This window comes from Pagrus major, chromosome 9 (genome assembly GCF_040436345.1).
Source record: "Pagrus major chromosome 9, Pma_NU_1.0".
NCBI lineage: Eukaryota > Metazoa > Chordata > Actinopteri > Spariformes > Sparidae > Pagrus > Pagrus major.
This window is the reverse complement of record NC_133223.1, coordinates 14,450,459-14,470,855: the sequence shown is the minus strand read 5'-3', so window position 1 is coordinate 14,470,855 and position 20,397 is coordinate 14,450,459. Positions and strand designations below refer to the sequence as shown.

Below are 20,397 nucleotides of genomic sequence, written 5' to 3'. Positions count from 1 at the left end.
CGTATAAATATCAACAAAGATGCCAAAATTGCTGTAAAAAGATGGACCCCAATTTATTAAGCAAAGTAAACTTTTTAAAAAATTATCTTAAATACCACTATTTTCTGTGCGTTGTTGGCTAACATGGCATTTTGCTTTTGGATAGGGAGCTATTGTCACAAGTTATCTGTACATGTGGGGATGTTAAAAAGAAAGAGCAAACTTTAACTTTTGCAAAACTTTTTTATTATTATTAATGAGTAACATGGGATGCACTTGCACTTGTTTTTCATTAACATCTAGAGGGAGGAATCACCCCTCTAGTTGAAACAGAAACTAAATTTATGTATTGGCAGTGGTTCAATACAGATGCTTACTTTAGTGTTTATCAGAACAAGGCTATTTACAGCTTAATCAAACGAGAACAATAAGCTAAACAATCACTTCCTTTTAAACAACACAAACAAAATCAACTTTCAGTCACAAATGTCAACACGTCCACAACAATGGGACTGCGCTTTCCTACAAGAAATAATCATATACATGAAAAACAGGACCACTCAATGGCTTTAAGGCAAATTAAACTTGTTTAGGCTTATATGAGATTCAGGCAAAAAACAGCGGCCTGGTAACTAGATCCTTCGCACATTAGGATCCATGATAAAGAAGCATGGTGCTGAAGAAAGCGTGGTCATACAGCTCCTCTGCTTTCACAGACTTCTGGTGCTCCACCTGGCTGCCTGCATTGCTGTGGTTCTCAGGTGAGTCACTGTAGATGAGTTGGCCATGGACGATGTCTGCTGCAGGGTCACACCCAAATGGACGCTGTGGTTGATCGTGACCATTTAAGGAAAAATCCTCACTGTGTCTCTTGCCTGCCACTGAAAATGAAACAAATAGTCAAAAGGCATTCAAATAATTGATCTGTGACCATATTCCTGATTCTATACATTCAAATAGAAAGGAAGACCACTAAATTGATTTTGTTTTGCACAACTATAAAAAAGAGGTTTAAAGGCAGTTGTATGACCACATTTCAACACACTCACTACTCAAAAAGTTGACCAGTAAGGTACAAAAAGCATTTTAGAGCCTTATGCAATACCAAAGGTTTGACCTGAGCCTATGTTCTAAATAGATCGAATCCTGATCTGTGGGTCACTTTGCCATAGTTGGTAGTGTATGACACACTGACCTACTTCTGTCTCCACAGTGGTATTTAAGCTAACGCGTCAAGTCAAGAAAATCGGAAGTGTTCCAGACATGGCAGCATGCCATAATCCAAAACCCTATATAACATTTTGAAACATGTGAAATTAGACAAGTTTAGTCGTGCTGGTTGCTGAAAAATGTGAAAAAAAATTATTCCACTTTTTTTCACATTTTTCTCAGGCCATAGGGCCAGGGCTTGACGGATGCATGAGAATACATCAAGAGAACAAAAGTCCACCACAATGACATTTATAAAATTTATCAACATTTAATGATTTCACACAATCAAGTACAAAGCTAAAACTGCTCAGTACTAGGCATTGGACGTTCCAACTTGAATGAATATACACTCAAACCTTCTGCATGTAAAACAAAATCAACAGACAGCACCTGCAACAGGAAATAGTACTACAAAATGCAGACAGAAGAAAAGAATTTCCCTTACCAGTATCTAGAAAAGTTAAAAATAATGTACATTGAGTCATTGTTCAACTATTAAATAAAGCTCAAGAAATAAGGCCTTTTGCAAATCCATGCAAACTTTCTTGAGCGGTACTGCTCACTCATAACTGATTGTAATTAACCAATTTCAAGATCAGACTGCGTATAATTATATAACATACAGATGTGCAAGCCCTGCTAGTTGCCTAAAAAACTGCCACACATACAGTTAACATTCACCATACTCGAGCATTAAATAAGCACACAGCCAAAATGAACGCAAAGGAACAAACAGAGGAATAACCAAATCTCAAGCTCATGGACCACTATGTCTTAATACATGACATCTAATAACTACAAAAACAAAAAAAAGCTGCACAGTGAATTAATTATCTTTTACGAGCTACATTCATGTTGGGATATGCTTTGGCATAAAGTCGTTATTGAATACAAAACAGCGTCAGCTTATATGTGATAGCATTTAGCCTTGGGAGACATTTCCTCAGTGTCTATTAAAGAGTCATTTTTACATAAATGTCATCATCAATCGCTTATTATTTAAAAATAAATTTGATTTATTAAACTCAACTGGGAAAAAAAACATAATGCCAATATCACCCATCCAATCACCATTTAGATATTACATCTCATACGAATCACACTTTTCTTTTTTTTAAATTACTATTTCTTAATGGAATTGTAAAGGAGCATTACACTTTAACTAATCTGTTTGGGCTTCCTGTTCCCAGCACAAGCCCAACAGTAACATCTTCAGGTGACCAATGACAATTTTGCCATTATGCAACAATGCACAATTGGGCGAGCAATAACAAAGATGAATATAAAGGTGACCAAGACTGATTTTTCCATTCAGCCAATAGGCCCTACATTCGACAAAGTGTCGAGGGAATGCCGATCATTTTGTTTTATCTGGGATGTTGCTATATAATTGTGCAAAACAAAACTCATCGTTATTATTATAAACAAAAACTAAGGATTACACAAAGATTATCTGTATAACTACATTACAAAGAAATCTCAATACTTGTATCCATCCGAGTATAGTCAGGTACATAGAAGAGTAGAAAATACATCACACACACTGCTATTCATCTTTCAAATGTACAATAGCTTACCACCAATTTATAGCAGATGTATTCATTTATGCATGAAAAATCAAAGAAAAAAAAAAGAAAACATTACCAGACTATACCGAAAAGATATACTGCACAAATGGGAACCTTAGTGTGTGCCACTACACACAAGCCCTCTACAGATAGGCGTAAGAGTTGGTGCACCGACATGGTGTCTGCATTGATGCCACAGTGATGACCTCCAGCTCTTTAGTCGCAGGATTTGACCTGTCCGCACACTGATCCATGGGCCCCGGCCCCTGTGGTGGTGCAAACCCATTCAGCCCAAATGCAAAGGGTCCTGGCCCACCTGAGGTTACAGTCGCTGCCAGCTCCATGTTCATGCTTTCCATCTGGGCCTCTCCAGCACCACCCAGTGGCCTGTTCCCATTCAGCAACTCTGGTGGCATGCCCAGACCTGAGAGAAAGAGATGCATATAAATGAAAGCTCAGAATTATATTTGAGCAGAGACACTAGACCAAAATATAGTTGAGTCTCTTGCTGTTCCTGCATCTATTTTGAAAGCCATTTCTGCCTATAAAGATTAACACTACACTGGAGTTTTTCTGATTGACTTAAAATAAAGAATCTAACCCAATGTTTTTTGTTTTTTAAATACTATTGAAGGTCAAAGCACAAAAAGATCCATTTCCTAAGTTTCTTGTCATCCACTCTTGGGTAACTATGGTTCTGACTACAAGCCCACTCCATTACAGGGCTTTCAGTGAAGACTGTTAATCTTAAAAGTTGCAACCATTTCCCCATCAAGCATTACAGCACTGCACAATTAAATAAACAGTTGGTTTTATAACAATAAACCAATTACAGTTGATGCCTAATGCTAAAGTAACATTTGTTGTGTGAAGTTGGGTTGTATGATAAGGAGAGCTGCAGAGATTAGTTGATGAAAAGAAACCGTTTTTGGCAACTACTTTGAGAGTCAATTACTAGTTTCCGTCATTTTTCAAGCAGAAATGTCAAACATTTGCTGGTTCCAGCTTCTTAAAATGCAAGAATTTGCTTATTTTCTTTGTTACTTATGACAGTAAATGAAGACTCCTTGGTTTTTGGTCTACTGGTTGGACAAATGAAGCAATCTGGAGATGCCAACCTTTATAGACCAACCAATTAATCATCAAAATACATCAGCAGATTAATAAATAATAAAAGTAATTGTTAGTTGCAGCCCTAATGATAAGAAGATGCTGGATTTTTTTTTGTGTGTCTAAATTTTATGTTATGTGTTATACACACACTGTTCCCACATGCAGCACTGCTGTCTGTGGAAAAAATGCTATGTATTTGTCTTCAACAACCATGTTCAGTCCAATATGACTGCATGTCCAGCCGTCTCAGCTAATATGAGATGTAAGCTTGACAAAACCTGGACAAATAATCTAAAAGTAACCAAAGACAGGTTTGTTCAGCTCAGCGACCTACCGTTAGGTCTTGCCTTCTTCACTGGGTTTGCTTCCATGCCATCGAACGACCTCTTTCTGTTTGGCACACCGTTCAAGAAGCTGCGTCCCTGAAAAGTGGGGTGAGCGTGGCCCCCGTTCCGGGTCATGCCATTCAGAAAAGCCCCGTTGTGGGACTGAGCCATGTTTTGCTGGAAGTTCTGGGCATTGGAGAGAATCTCAGCACACTCCTGGAATCCCTGGGCGTGGGCCAGGTCAGCAGCAGTCAGCCCACTGGCATTCCTCATACTGCACAACGGGAAGGAAGAGTGTTAGAGACACTCACTGTACGTTTGATTAGAACAAATAAAACAAACAAAACAAGACACGCTCAAGCGCGCACACACACAGGCACTCATACAGACTCATTAAGCACGTATTTGCACACACACACAGACACACAGATGTATAGAAATAGCCTGTGCTGCTCTACCCTCTCTCATCCTCTTCGTCATCCTCATGAGAGATGACGACTGATCCTTTTGGATCATTTGCATCTTCCATAGAACTTAATCTTGACACAGTTTCCAGATAATCAAAAGGAAACATTTCTGCTGCAAAAGGACATGATTAAGACAACTGAAGGTATGCACCAGGTTATTTTAATGACAACCTGAAATGATGATTTAGATATTTCTATCAAATGATCCACTAAATACCAAGGAGAGTTTCCACAGGTGATGTAAGAAGTTTGTCTTGTCGGCAGGAAAATGTGACATCAAGGAGGATTTTGCAACAGGTGAAAGGCTGCTGTCATCTCACATCTCCACTGGAGATACTGCTCAAGGATTCTGGCAATGCAGCATTCAAAGACCAGCCAATGATGTCGCCATGTAAAGAAAACCTGGAGTGGGGCACATGTCTGCATGAATGTACACTATATATAATAGGTGTGTGCGACAAGTGTGAAGCCAAAGTGGAAAAAAGTAGATTGCAGACTTCTTCCAAGACAATACAAGATCCAGATGTTCATCATCCACAGGAGTCCAGGATGAAACCGAGGTGTTTCTTAAGAGGAAACTCCACAGACTTGATGGTTACAAGAGAATGAATGAAGGAAGAATGAACTGCAGCCTTCAGCCATTAGAAATCCAGATGTCTCCATCTCATCCTCATCTTGTTTCAAGACAGATGAACAAGAGAATGAAAAGAAAAAATAAGAAAAAGAATAACAAGAGGCTACTCTAAGAGGTGTTTCTACAGTCTTTCATAACTCAAAACAGAGTCTTTGCACCAAGTACAGTTGTGTTAATCATATCCAGTTGCAGCAGGAGTAACGTGATTTTCGGAGTACAACAATGAATGAGCAAACCGTGCTGTGTCAGTGCAGTTTCCAATGTTCAGACTAGCACTTGAGTATGGAAGCAATTTCACTGGAAATAATAACTAATCCTATTAATGCAATGAAATACAGCTACGCAAATGAAGAATAAACTATTTAACTGCATGTTACTGCTGCATCAATTCAGTCAATAAACTGCCAGGAAGAGCACATAAAATCTTCTCCAGCTGATGTGAAGTTAACATGCCGAACAAATGCCTGCCAGTCTACCTCTAACCAATAGGGGCCTTTTAGCGCAATGATGGGAATTTCTCTCCTCTCCGTTGGCCAATTTACAAAACAATACTGCACTTGTTCTGTGTCTAAATGTCATCGCACTGCGAAATGAGTTTGCTAAGCAAACAGCCACGTCTTTGTCAAAGAATTGGGACTCTGGCACACATCCAAGCTTGTACTTACTATTGAAAAAGTGATGGGGAAATGAAAACTTCTGCATTTGCAGCCTATTTTATGTACATATCAATACACCAGAGAAAAGGTCATCTCCATTTTAAGTTGAAGAAATAGTGTACTTGGTGGCTTCCTTAGGAACTGTATGACTTAACACTATGATTTATTCTACTTTAATTAACGACTCACTGTTACCTTAAATTAAAGTGACATTGACTTCCACACAGTGAGGCAGAATTTAAAGTACACAGTTACTGTTTGGTCATTCATTGTGTTTAGAAACTGTTCTTTCTCTGCATTTTTAGCTAAACAGTTGTACAAAAAAGGAACATTTCAACAGCTAGTGCACATGAAAAACATTTCATCAAGAATTTAAGATTGAAAAAAACAAAAAAAATAAAAATCACACAATAACTTGTTGCACATTACCCGTCCCCTTCAAAATTAACGCTTCCAAAGGATACCTCCAACAGATTATGTATCAAATACCATTTTGAGGTGAGGTAGATGAGTTGGTCTCACTCTAAGGAATAGAAAGTCTACTTTTAAATCTTATCAGCAACAATCAGCTAATCTGCTCACTAAAAAACAACATTTCTCTCTGAATAAAAATGTGAGCAAATCAGTATGGACTAGAGAGAAAGGAATTCATTGTATTATTTTTTTTCTTTAAGCCATAATCAGATACTCTCATGGACATTTATCGTAAATCTTTCCATGTGTAATATTACACAAAGTACTGGAGCCACATTTGTGCTGACCTCAGATTAAACCAAAAAGACCTTACCATCTCCTCACTGGCTCCTCTACTGCATGTTGGCTTTTCAACACATGCCATAAAAAAATGTAACACTGAAGGTGGCTGTAAAGTCCCCCCTTCATTTTTTGAGGGAGCAAGGGTATTCAAATGCATTTAAAAAGCAGTCATAGAAACTCCCACAGATGTTTCCTTATCCCAGCCTTGTTTGAAGTAAAAACAAGTGCAAGTTGTGTTTCAAGTGCTGCAGCTTTACAAAAGCAGGTTATGGAACATTTTTTAAAACAAGTTCCTGCTTACCCTCACTACATTTATTCTATTCTGTAACTTAACTTTTACATTTTTTTCTTCTTCCACTTTCGACTATTAGATGACCTCATAACTGCAAAGCCAATAATCCCTTTGAAATATTCTCCATACAGTATTCCTTTAGTGAGACCTGACATCTACAGTCAGCACAAATCCAAAAACATGGATAACTGAGTGCAATAGTTAACCAGGGTTTCATAATAAATTTTATAAAAAGGAAGCGTTAATTTTTTTGTAAATGCCTGGTATGCTTTGCTTTTCCGTCCTAAGCACACAATATGTATCTTCTCTAACTATTGTCTAACCTTCCAGAGGCAGCCTATTATCATGCTACATGTTGACATGGGACTCACGTGATTAAACCTGTCCATATAAAGGGCTCCTATGGTTAGTTCACATAATTAAAAAACAAATCATAAAATAAAAACAAAACACTAGATACAGGAACAATCATGGATAATAAGCAAAGCATGCAGGTCTAAAACTTTAGATTTGATTCATAAAAAACCTAGCATTAAAACCAATCACCGCAAGAAATACCTCAACAGTTTGCCAGTGTGTAGATAGGAAGCGATAGTGAGAACACTCAATGCCACAACAGTGCGGCTATCCCAGGGAACGGGGCAGACTCAGCAGTGTCTATTCTCCCCCTTTCTAGGATTACTTGAAAAAACCAAGTCATTTCCAATTCAATGGCTGCAAAACATTAAGACGTACGGTTCTGGTTCTGTTAACAGTATAGAAAACTTTGCTTTTGTAACTTATTGTCACTTTCATAAAGGAAAAGGTGACAAAGATTAGATGTCAAACAGACTATGATATTGTATAAGGGTTAATACTGTGACATACAAAATGAAACATTTCTGTGTAGAAGATAAAATATCTGGTACAGTGAAATGACAGTGAATAACCATTGCAACAGGATGATTGTTAGCATTACACAGTTCAGTATATGATGCTATGCAAATCTAACCCATCTCACTCAGCTGTTCTAAGCCTCTGACTCTGCACTACTCTCATCACCGGCAGCCTCTAAACACTTTGCTACCTGCTGCTAGCTTGCTAATGGACCTCCATAACACTTCGAGGCTCATGACAAATAATTTTAATGGTGAAACTTATGTTGAAATAAAATGTTGACGTTAGGGCAATGTAAATGATTCTTCTTTTTTTTAATAAAAGATTGAATATTTGACACTATGGACAAGATATTACAATTATGTTAAAGACAATTTTATGATTTGTATTGGATATGAGAGATTTTTATTTAAAAAACACACAATTTAAGCTATTTTTTGTCCCACTGAATCAAATGGATACTCTTAAAAGTATTTAAAGTCTCATGTTGTAAGATTTGAGTATTTTCTGATGTTAGGATTAAGTGGAGAGATAATAAGGAGTGGGCAAAGGAGGCCCATTGCTTTTTTAAGGAGAAGAGAAGTCGCAAGAATGTTCCAGTCTAAAATTATTCAGACTTTTCAGACGGATAGTTCTTCTCATGCTTTGCTCGAACAAAGATAAGCATCACACTTTCCTCTTCTGCAATTCAAATAGATGTATCCCTTCATGTGAACCAGGGCTCTGCAGTGCAAGCATGTGCAAGATAAAAATCCTGTGTGGGAATATGTAAATACTAAAAACAGGTATCACTGTGAAGGAGAGAAGTGGTTGGGCCATAGAAAACAGGATAAAATGTCTGACCGTGATACCACTGCTAGTTTCAAATCAGTTCTGTATGGTCAATGTTTCATGAACCTTTAGTTCATATTTTGGACCATAAAATGCAGTCAAATATCCTCAAACAGACCAGAGCTATCAGGTGCCTGACTCAAACCCACAGTCAGCTATCAGGTGTTGCTGGGTGATCAATAATCATCTGTGGCCATTTTTGGCAGCTGTTCGGTGATCTCTGTGTGCTTAATCAGTGACTCAGTGGTGAGGGCAGATGGTGAGAGAGCTATCTGAATTGCAGTTCCGCCTAATGAATCAGATTGATCCATGCAATATGGTTTCTTCTCACCGCTTACATCTCTTCCTCTTGAACAAGCAAAAAGACTGATAACGCCAGTGCAAAGAAGAGCAGGAAAAGTCACAGCTGCAAAGTGCAGGGCCCATTTATGGATGAAGACTACTGAGAGACTCATCGTTTCCTTTCTTTCAGGTATGGCCAGCTGGTCAGTTGTTGTTTTTGAGGTGTATTCAAGAGCAGCAGAAGATGCAAGGTGGCAAGAGGTGATGAAAAGTATTTGATCAGAAGACGAGAGCTCTTTACTCAAGAGGCTTCACAAAGAGCAAGTGGCAAAGGAGGTTTCCGTCAAGAAAGATCAATGAAAATGAGAAGGATTTAAATAATCCTGACAAAAAGTCAAGTGTCCACATCATGAATGTGATGCAGTAATTTTTGTTTGTATGAAGGATTAAATGTAGCAGCACCATGGATGAATGTTATATTTTGGGACTTTTTCAAATATTTGAATGCATGATTTTAATTTGTTTTAAACAAGAATAAAATATTAAACTCCACTTATCAGATCTAGAACTTCAAATGGGAATACTTCTTAAATATTGGACAAAACAGACTACATTAAAGTGTACTTACGTGTGCTAGCCAGCTGCAGTGTTAGCCAGAATGCTTTTTGACTGGCATTTACACACATTACTCGCATAAACAAGGACTTTGCTGAAAGGAGCCTTAGTTCTGTTGTAGCTTTCGTTATTATAATTGAGCCGGTTACACTGTAGGCTGTTCGTTGTCGTCTCAGTTTTGTTGCTGACAGCAATGCAGAGAAACTCCTTACGACAGTGTGACAACGGGGAGCTTAAAGCAGTCTTCAAAGATGAAAGAAACCAACCGTCAGAGATGCAGGCATCGACTAAAATGTTAATGTTATCATGAAAAAGAACATCTGATAAAATCAGACCCAGGGCTGAACCTGGAACGAAAGAAATATTCATGAAGTGGAAATAAAGTTTAAGTGCAATTTGCTATGGCCACTGCACTGGGTTATTTACAGGAAATATTTTAACGACTATAGTTTATGATTTTGTTGATTAGCTGAAATAATATTACTGTAGCTGAACAGGCAATTTCACAGCCCAGATTAATACACATTACATACAGATTTTACTGCATTTTCTACATAAACAAAAATAAAACAGGATAGTAATTATTTTCATTAAAAAAAAAACTTCAGCATTGTTTTTACTGTCACACAACACATTGTAAGTAATGCAAGCAATAAAATATTATTTTTATTTAAAAGTATATGGTTCGATTAGGGGTTTTATGGGCGTATCTTTTTATACTCTTTCATTTGCACTTGTAAGGATTACTTGCTTGTTTCTTAGCTTTACCTCTTTTATTATGATTTATATCACTAATAAGAAAATAAAAGCAAAAATTCTTAACCTTATTGGAAACAAACATTTGACACCATTTACATTTTAAAGTTAGTCTAAAGTTATTTTGTCATGAGCCTCATTCCCACCTAGTCAGCCTTAGTTTCCCTCCTAGTTGTGTCCCACTACATTTCTGGGTCATAAGTGAAAAAAATAAACAAATAATAACTTGAGAATAAACTAAACTAAATGCATTATCTTTGATCTGTAGAGGGAAAAAAATCACATATCATTGTCATCATAAACATTACTTATCAGCTGATAACCAAATGCACATTACAAGACCTCATTAAGAAATGAAGCTTTTATTTAACACAGCCAAATCAACCAGGGGTTTCATATGCCACGAAAAATGAGGGATAAACTAAGAGTACGAAGCAAATCAATTTGGTCCAAGCCTGACTGATAAAAATCGATGCGTCTCAGCTGTCTGGATCAAATGCCTTGTAAAAAGAAATCCTTTACAGTCTTTAGTCATTAGTCAAGTCTGTAAGTTGTATGTCACTGGGCTGGGGCCATGTGGTCCAATAAAAACAACCACTAAGGAAAAGATTATGGAATATACCATCATATTACAATTATGATATTGAACCCAGACTGCTTTCAACTGGAGGCCTAACGCCAGCAGAACTAGTATCAAATTTCATTCAATCATGTCAAATACAAAGGCTCCTCATTAAAACAACTGCCTAATAAATAGAGCCAATATTCCACTGCGGTATCTTTGATGAACTTTTTCCACTGACATTTACTGAGCTCAAATTCATAAACACAACATACTTTCTCTGATGTCAGGATAAAAACAAACTCCCTGGCTATTTGAGTGTCTGGATATAAATGATATCAGAAAAAAGGCATGAAGATTGTTGCAAAAAATGAAAATACAAGAAAAACATTTAAGCCTAGAATGAAATACTGAACAATTTATCATTTTAATGGGTGAATCTTTTGTCTTTTTTATGCTCTAACATTTTATTTTTCCTTTGATTCCTGCTTCCTAGATTATTTGGCTATATAATCTGCTTCAAATGCCAACTTACATGCACTTGGTACTATAGCCAAACTAAAACTTAACTGATTCATAGAACTAAAATAGAATATGAGCAACAAGGAGTGTTTGAGACAAATGGGAATCTAGCAGTAGGTAAATGAAGTGCTGAGCTCATCGGGTTAACTGACTTACATGACCTTTGGAAAATAATGCCTATGATCTGTTGAGGCATGCAAGGCAAAACCAAAAGATTAAGAGTGTCACTTTACTTCCCTACAGGTCTGGGATCTAAATTTAAGAAACAGGAAAGATGGGTTGTGTCTCTTATGCTTCAGGAGGTGCAGCAACAGTAACAGAATGTAATCTATAAATGGAAACGAACACAGCTGCCAAGGAAAAAGGTGTGGCTAAGAACTACAACGGATTATTTATCTACTTTCTAAAATAATACTTAGAAACAGGCTGGCCTGATTTCATACTGTAAAATGTAATATCTCATAATGAATTTCATTAGTTTTTTTATATACAATATCAAGAGCATTCTTCATACCCTTTAAAAACAAATGGCAGTCTCCTGCAGTCTCCTAAAAATGTCAATTATGCAACCAATAACGGATGATCTATGCATTTTCATTCTATGCAACAACAATAAAGCCTTTTCATACTGACAGTAAAAGGGTTTAAAAAAGGCAATGTGCATTTGGTCATCTTGTTAAGCTGTGTATGTAAGACACTAACCAAAACAAATGTTAACAAAGAAAACCACACTCTAGACTTAACAAAGATCATGCAATATGGCCTACTAGGCTAAGAACAGTTTATCAACCTTTACATTAAGTTGTCCTCATGTACGTGTAATAATTCCACTGGATTTACAAAGCATGTGATTAATGTCAAAAGTGCAGAGTTAATTAATCTGCATTTATCAAAATGATACTCTACCTCAAATTACAAAAAGGTAATATGAAAGTGATGGCTGAATGTGAATGAAAGGTACTTACAAATAATTCTCCATGAACCCAGTTAGTTTTATATATTATAATATATTACACACAGAGGGCAACTTAATGCGAATTGTTGCAATGACAAACAACAATTTCAAGGATTAACAAAATGTGTCACATTTTCAAGGGAGCACCACCAAATCTATTAATATTAAATAACGCATCTAATGATCAAACTGTTCTAAGCTAAAGGGCTTGAAGAATCATCACGTATTTTACTTTTTAAACTTGAGCAACCTCCGACAAAAAAAAAAGTTTCAAGCCAACTAAAACTGAACTCTTAAAATTAAAACTCCTCACAGTTTAGTACACTGAGCCACTATCATTTATTAATAGCAGCTGGAGGAAGAAATATAAATGTTTCACTCAATTCTTTTGTGTACAATTTTAACACCACAATAATTTAACACACACTAGTTGGACCTGGTGGTGTTCTGTTGGATGGATCTTTAAAATACTACTTCTACAGTCAGTTTGATCTGCTCTTGAAAGTTATGCTGAAATTGTGACAACATTTACAGCACTGCTTACAGTTCACTGTAATATACTGCCTGAACTGATTAAGTGTAAAGTTACCATTTAATAATGCAGCTTCCTTCTAGCTGGGTATCTGAAGGACGCCCTTAGATTTTTTAAGTATTTAAATGTTCTTGTATTTGCATGTTTCATTAATAAATATTTGCTTATTCTCACATTTAGATCTGTAAAGTTAATTTGCAGATCCTCTTACTTTCATTTTTGCATCGTAGAAACCGCATTAAAATTGTATCGCTGCTCCGCTTAGAGTTTGGTGGTGATCCCTTGCAAAGGTGTAACTGAGATGTTGGATAGTACAGAGGAAAAGAAATGAAGACACAGATCTGATCTCAGGACTTACTCAGCTTTCGCTCCCTGAATCAAGAGAGCGTTGATGCACTCCAGACTGCCCGCACGAGCAGCCTTATGGATGGGCGTCTCGCCCACATAGTCCTGAGTGATGACAAAAGACTGCGGTCACACATAGAACAGTGCACAAGAACAGTAGGAGGAGCCACAATATTTGTCAGTATAATATATTAAAATGTATGTATGTATGTATGTATGTATGTGTGTGTACACATATATATATATATATATATATATATATATATATATGATTAAGTTTTTAATCAAATATACCCTCCCTAACTGCGTCCATCTACACTCCCAAGGCTATAAAAAAGATTCCAGGAATGATAACAGAGTGCAGCTCTGTAGGGCAAAGCCTGAACTATTCACCCAGACTTCATCTCCACCCACACACATTTACAGTTAGACATTAGGCAGAGTGCAGATGGAAGAAAGAGAGGGGAAAAAAACCACTGAGAGGCTGTCTCTAACCACAATCTAATGTGGGCTGTGCTCAATCACTGAACTATTCTTCTGTCCAACACCAGACATGACAAAATGTAATGAATCCAACAGAGGGAAGGTTTCCCAGGTGTTTATTTCAACATATGCTGAGTAAATGCAAAGACAATATTTAGAAAATGGTTTCATGATGACGACAGTGTGTTATGTCATCGTGACCTACTAATCTGATTTCTCTCAGCCGTGCAGCGGAGCATAAAATATAGCCCCAGTGCATGAAAACACATGACGAGGAAAGAGACGTGAATAATACAGTCTGAGAGCAAATGCACCAGTCAGTGTGACAATGGGACAGATAACCATAATCTGAGGAGAGGTCAGGTCATTTTCCAGACTGATTACATAGCAGCGGTACACTGTGAGGGTCTTGACCCCATTCTAGTGTGATCCTCCTTGATGGGATCAAGTCTGAGCTCAACCTCCGACACTGCTCTACTCTTTCCACTCACACGTAAATACGTAAAAGTGATTTGTTACTAGACATGTATAGTCTACAGTCCCCTTGAAATGTGCCATTTTCCTTGAAACATAGTCAGCATACTTTGTGAAAGATTGTGTTTACAAACATCTCTCCAGGAAATGTCAACAACGAAAATAGCTATAAACTCACTGAGCAAGTTGTGTGATTTTCAAAGATCTAAACTGAGATGTTTCATTTCTTGGTGTACAGTGTGCAGGCTTGTGTTGATTATAGGTGTCTGGTGCCATACCTGTCTGTTAATATCTGCACCAGCTTGGAGTAGCCATAACAAGCACTCAGGGTGGCCCCCAAACGCAGCAATGTGAGTGGGCGTCTGTGCAAACCTGGAGGTCACCGCATTCACACCACAGCCCACCTGAACCAGACGCATCACACACTCCAGCTGTGACGAGACAAGGGCAAAGCACAGAAAGTCAGACGGATTGTATAAAGTATGGGCGATTATTCATTCATTGCTTTGTCGAGGAAGCCTCTGGGGCAGGTTTAGACAAGTGTAGTACAGTCGCTGGTTGGAGGCAAAAACGCACACAAAACACTATTGTGTGGCGTGATTCAGCTCCATGTCTTCATAGCTCTTGCTGTGGGCACGCATCCAATTTCTGTGGAAAGCAGAGGCCTGGCCTTCCCGGAGTACAGTGAGTGCAAATCTTAGCACAAGAATGTGTGCGTGTTTAGGAGAGGCCAGTAAACAGCTCGTTAGAAACAATCAAAGTTACCGGAAGTTGCTTTGAATTAGCCACGCTTTATAAATATACTCGTACTTTTATTCAAAAAATGTGTGAACGGACAATTAATTACTAACGTAACATTTTTGCGCTCATTTTTATCTGGTTTTGAATAAATGTTGACGTTAAGTGTCTGTAAGTATCACAAATGTAATGTATGTTAATTAGCTAGCTGACGTTGATTTGTCTCCCTGCTCCTGTCAGCGTCTCAACAAACGGCCATTAAGTTAATGGCAACATTGTTACAGCTCAACGCCTTTTGCTAGCAAAACCTCATTTACACACAAAACGCACCTAAAATACAGTACAACGTATGAGAAACCCGTTAGCTGAAGGACAGTATCATATTCGCGTTTATGGTCCATTGTCTGCCTCCAGTTTCCGACGGCTGCTTAGTCTCATCAGCTCACAGTTAAGGCAAACATCAGGAAATGGCCGAGACGGCGAGGCTCATGTCGGAGAGCGTTGGCGCCCATTCTGGACACACTCCTGCCAGTGTGTGGTCCCGTCAAAACGCTCAGCAAAGCGGACTTACCTTTCCGAAATGAGCGCCCCAGTGTATGGGCGTCCAGCCGTAGAAGGTGTCCTCCACCGTCAGGTCAGCCGGGTTTGAGGTGCACTGAAGGAGGGAGCACAAGGCACCGACATCTCCATCCCTGCATGCCCGATGGAGAGGGAAGCGGCTGTTTAAGACCTCCTCGCTCGAGAATCCAGACTCCAAACCCACCGACATTGTAGCAGAAATGACGCCTATGTGTTTCAGAACAGACAACAAAGTGACTAGCTGTGGTTTGACGCGCTCGCTGATGGGGGTGTCCGTGTATCAGGACACACGCCACCCTGGCTGCTCTGTCGTTCTTTCTGCCTGACAACACAAAGCAGACGGGGCAGAGCACGCGCCGGAGCGAACGCTGAGAAACGCCGAGCAGGCTGCAAACTGCGGACTGGATCTCTCACTCCTGACTCCTGTTGATCTTCTCCGAGGTTTAACGTCAGCTGGTGTCCTTTAGTGTTGCATCACTGCCATCTTCTGGAGTTAGTTAACTCCTACAGTGACCAGTTGGATTTTTTTTAAAACGTTTTTTATAAACTAAACACAGCATCCTCTGTCTTCTAGTATGGTCTGTAATCCTGCTCCTGCTAGTCCAGGAGTCTTTTCGTGTCTTCCATCATGTCCTTATCGTCTCTCGTACTGCCAACAAGTTCAGTCTCTGGTACCTGACAAAGTCCTGGGGACTGGTTGGATGCTTCACTATAGTGTGAAGTGTCTGTGTTAAATCACTATACATTTATTCCCATAGCTGTTTCCACTCTTTGTTGACTTTCCTCCATACAATGCCCTTTCCCTCTGATTTCTGACTTTTGTTTTTGACCTTCGGGTGAATTTTGTGAGCCTCATTGAATTTTAAAGATGCATTTATTTATTTTTTTCAGTGGCCACCAGGGGGCAGAATAACTTCAGAAACAAACCGCAAGCCAGACCTCAGACAAACTGGATCCACACACAGGAAAAGCAGGGTTCAGGGCCCCAGAAGTCTACGGGCCCTGAAAGCTCAAGGCTTAATCTGTGTTAATTTATTTGTGCCTATTAAGTTGAAACTTTGAGAATATTCACCAATATAGTACTGAACTATGCTGGCAAAACAGTTGCAGTTTTTGATAATCTTTTACATTAAAATGTTGATGGTACAGTGTCTTGGAATAGGGAGGATGGTGTAATATATATATATATATGGTGCCCCATATTGCTTGTTTAATTTGCAAGTTAACACATAACAGAGTTATGACATAATGAGTTTTGTTTGTAGACTCAGACTCTTTTTAGGGGTGCTCAAGCCTGGAGCGATTCTAGGATCAGACCTTTGGTGGTGCTCAGCCCCTAATAAGAATGTTGCATGCATACAGGGCCTTGCAAAAGTGTTTAACCAATCTGCTAAATCACTCATTTCATTGAATAACAATACATTAATATTTTTCTTTATATAATGTTTTAACTTACTGCAATATTTTTTATGAATTACTAGTGAACAACAATTCAAGCTGTGTTTAGTCTGTTATGAAGTCCACACATGGCTCTCTGCTCCACCCTGCTCTCGCTGTCATCCCCTCTCTCTTTTTGTGCTGCCACAGTATTAATATAATAAAAGGAAGGAGGATGGGGGAGAATCTATATTGATTTAAAACATTATTCTAATTGAAATCCGGTTGCTGTGGGCAATTCAGGTCACAGGTAACATGAATTTGACCTCACTCTCTTACCTGAACCTGCTGTTTTGGTGAGACAAAAATCCGTATATCCATCCATGGACAAACAGACATGTGTTAAGGTCATATATGAAATCGAAAAGGGGCTTTATCAAAGTCAACAACTTTATGCAAATGTATTATTCTATCAGATAAAGAGACAGTGTAGAAGTTAGTTTAGTTTAGGAATGCTTGAGCATCAGCCATAATAATAATAATAATGATAATAATAACTATACTTTAATGTGAATGGGCAAATGTTCCCTGTTGACTCTTTCAGTTATTATTATTGCAATACAATACAATGATACAATACAATAATAATTATTTCAAACAAAATAAAATCTAAATTTCTGACAATAGATATCATACTATAATATTAATGAGCGACTATTAGCAATAAATAAATACATTGAAAATAACCTTCAATAATTATTATTATTATACATTATTAACTGTTTTTCCACCTTATCTGTCATTTGTCCTTCACAGAAAAGGAGTCAAGACAAGTGGACAGGAGAAGGATACAGCGTGCACTGTGAACCCTCTCATTTAAAAAGATAAGTAAACATTTATTTCATGATATTATCAGCACTCATATATCTATCAATACTCCATTTGTTGGGTTGATGAGGTCAGTAACTGTTATTGTACCTTTCTGTCTTTATCCATTTTCAGTGAGGACCAGCGTCCCCAGATGTCCCCTTCATCTGCTGCAGCAGGACCATCAAAGACAGTTTACTGTCCTGAAGACGCTCAGTGTTACAGATACATTTGTCACTGACTTCTTTAAGACTCTAATAAACAATAAACAAATATACTTTCAGGACAGTTACAGTGTGTGTTTGCATTTATAGTCATAGAAAAAGCTGATAACATTTGTAATGTATAATACAAATAATCAGGATCTCCACAGTAACTGCAGATTAAAATGACAGAAGTAATTTAAAAAACATTAAAAGTTACATGGCAGCAGGAAAGTAAAAGAAAAAATATTTTTATTACAGCTTCTAAGGGAACTTTAGTATCAAATGAGCAATAATCTCTATTTGCATCAATGCAATATGTCTGAATGATCGAGTATAAACAGTGGAGGTCAAAGGCATAATCAACAGCATCAGTCAAAGTGTTTTACTCTTAAAGAGTTCAGTGTTGTGTTTGACTCCAGAAGAATGTGTCTGTTCCAAGAGGGACACATTAAAGGGACAGTACTGTAACTTCTCTTAACTAACTGGACATTTTAAGAGTCAATCATTCTCGTCTCAAGAGCTCCATCTGGTGGATTTAACGTAGTAACATGTCACTCACCGCAAATCCTACAGAGCCTGTCTGTCTGTCTGTCTGTCTAATAGTTCTTCTGTTCCCAAGCTACCAGAAATTGAAAGATGGTTTGTATGTAGTGGTTCCATGGTGTAATGGTTAGCACTCTGGACTTTGAATCCAGTGATCCGAGTTCAAATCTCGGTGGAACCTGATTTAAGGCAGGTGAGACACAAAAGAGCTCAATTCAAAATGACAATATAATAATGAAATGCTGCACAAGATAACAGCAGGTATTTTATGGGTTTTTCAGATGTTCCCGTGACATAGGGAATGGTGATGTTGTTAAGTTTTCTCGTCTCCTCCTCTCTGTCTGCTCTGGATCTTTTAGAGGTTTTGACAAAGGCCCAGTTTGGGTAGCCACAGGTTTTAAGCGCTTCCCTGATGTGCTTCTGTTCCTTCTCCTACCCCTCTGTCTTAGTGGGCACGGTCTGAGCAGGATGATTCAGGGTTCTGATGACCCCCAGGCTTCCACTTCTCTTGCTCTGATTTTCACCCACGTGTCGTCCACATACCTGAACCAGTGGCTAGGGGCAGTTCCTGTGAAGGTAATCAAGGCTCTGCTCTCAACTTCTTCAATGTAGAAGTTGGCCACTATTGGGCCACTAGTTGGCCACTACACTGATGAGCCCATGGCAGAGCTGTGCTTCTGTTTGTAGAAGCCTTCACTGTACTGGAAGTAGGTGGAAGTCAGACAGAGGGCAAGTAAGGCACAAATGTGATCTGGGGTGAAGTTGGTTTGGTTGGACAGAGTGCTGTCCTGTAGCAGGCGTATCTTCACCATCTTAACAGCTTTTTGAGTGGGAACGCATGTAAAAAGTGATGTGACATCATAAGAAACCATTGTTTCGTCTGAGTCCAGTGTTATTTCTTTTACCTTGTTGGTGAAATCCTGTGAGTTTTTGATGTGGTGTTGAGTGTAACCAACCAAAGGGGCTAGGATACTGGCTAAGTGCTTGGATATGTTATAAGTAACCGAGTTAATGCTGCTGCTGATGGGTCTGAGTGGTGCTCCTTCATTGTGTATGTTGGGGAGTCCAAGGAATAAATCATTCCTTTGAGGACAACAATGTAAACATCTTGGCCAGAGAAGAAAGATAGTTTGAAAGAGGAGTAAAAGAATCCATCTATGGAACGACCGTCTTTGAACAGAGGAGGTGGCCTAAGACATTACACACCTACAATGCTGTATTGAGTTCCCTCCCCGGACAGCTTAACAACCTGGGCTCACCTAGCCCTAGCGACCCACATGAAGTGGCCCTAACGACTTTGTAAGGACACTCCCACACATAATTTATAAGCCTGCAACTCCCCTCCAGTTAGTTCGAACTGAAGAAGCCTCTTGGATGAGAAGTGAAACGTCTGAGTCCTACGATACAGCACTTAGAATTAGTTGATCATCAATGTGTATCTTCTGTTACTTTAAGAAGTCTGTCTAAGCTCTTAACAAATAACTATACTGGACTTTGAATGTACATTGTAATGTTATTTTAGGTATGAGGTCTTGTCTGTATTCTGTGCCTCAAATTAGGTTCCACCGAGATTTGAACTCGGATCACTGGATTCAAAGTCCAGAGTGCTAACCATTACACCATGGAACCACTATGCAGCTGCTTCACACACGACATCATGATCTATCTTACACAGACCTGATGGTTTACATACAGACAGTGACTCAGTGGTTAACTTTGTGCAAAAGCAACGGTTAGCTACTGGTTGTAATGTAACTAGCTTATTTATCGTACACTTCACCTGTGGTGGGAGTTAGAGAGGCACAACATACTCAAATGACCTTTAGTTATTGATATTCTATGCAAGAAATG

General features: G+C 38.5%; 1 protein-coding gene and 2 non-coding genes across 3 annotated transcripts; 1 reads left to right on the top strand and 2 right to left on the bottom strand.

Moving 5' to 3' along the window:
* Positions 1–202: 202 nt before the first annotated feature.
* On the bottom strand, positions 203–15,878 carry ankrd10b (ankyrin repeat domain 10b). The gene is made up of 6 exons (XM_073473242.1): positions 15,546–15,878; positions 14,515–14,667; positions 13,293–13,384; positions 4,207–4,472; positions 3,076–3,183; positions 203–860 (listed from the first exon to the last, which is right to left on the bottom strand). The coding sequence occupies exons 1-6, from the start codon at positions 15,741–15,743 to the stop codon at positions 628–630; spliced, it is 1,050 nt and encodes a 349-aa protein (XP_073329343.1). The 5' UTR covers positions 15,744–15,878; the 3' UTR covers positions 203–627.
* Positions 15,879–18,655: 2,777 nt separating this feature from the next.
* On the top strand, positions 18,656–18,727 carry trnaq-uug (transfer RNA glutamine (anticodon UUG)). Its single transcript has one exon. It is a non-coding gene; the product is annotated as a tRNA-Gln (tRNA).
* Positions 18,728–20,103: 1,376 nt separating this feature from the next.
* trnaq-uug (transfer RNA glutamine (anticodon UUG)) lies at positions 20,104–20,175 on the bottom strand. Its single transcript has one exon. It is a non-coding gene; the product is annotated as a tRNA-Gln (tRNA).
* Positions 20,176–20,397: the final 222 nt, after the last annotated feature.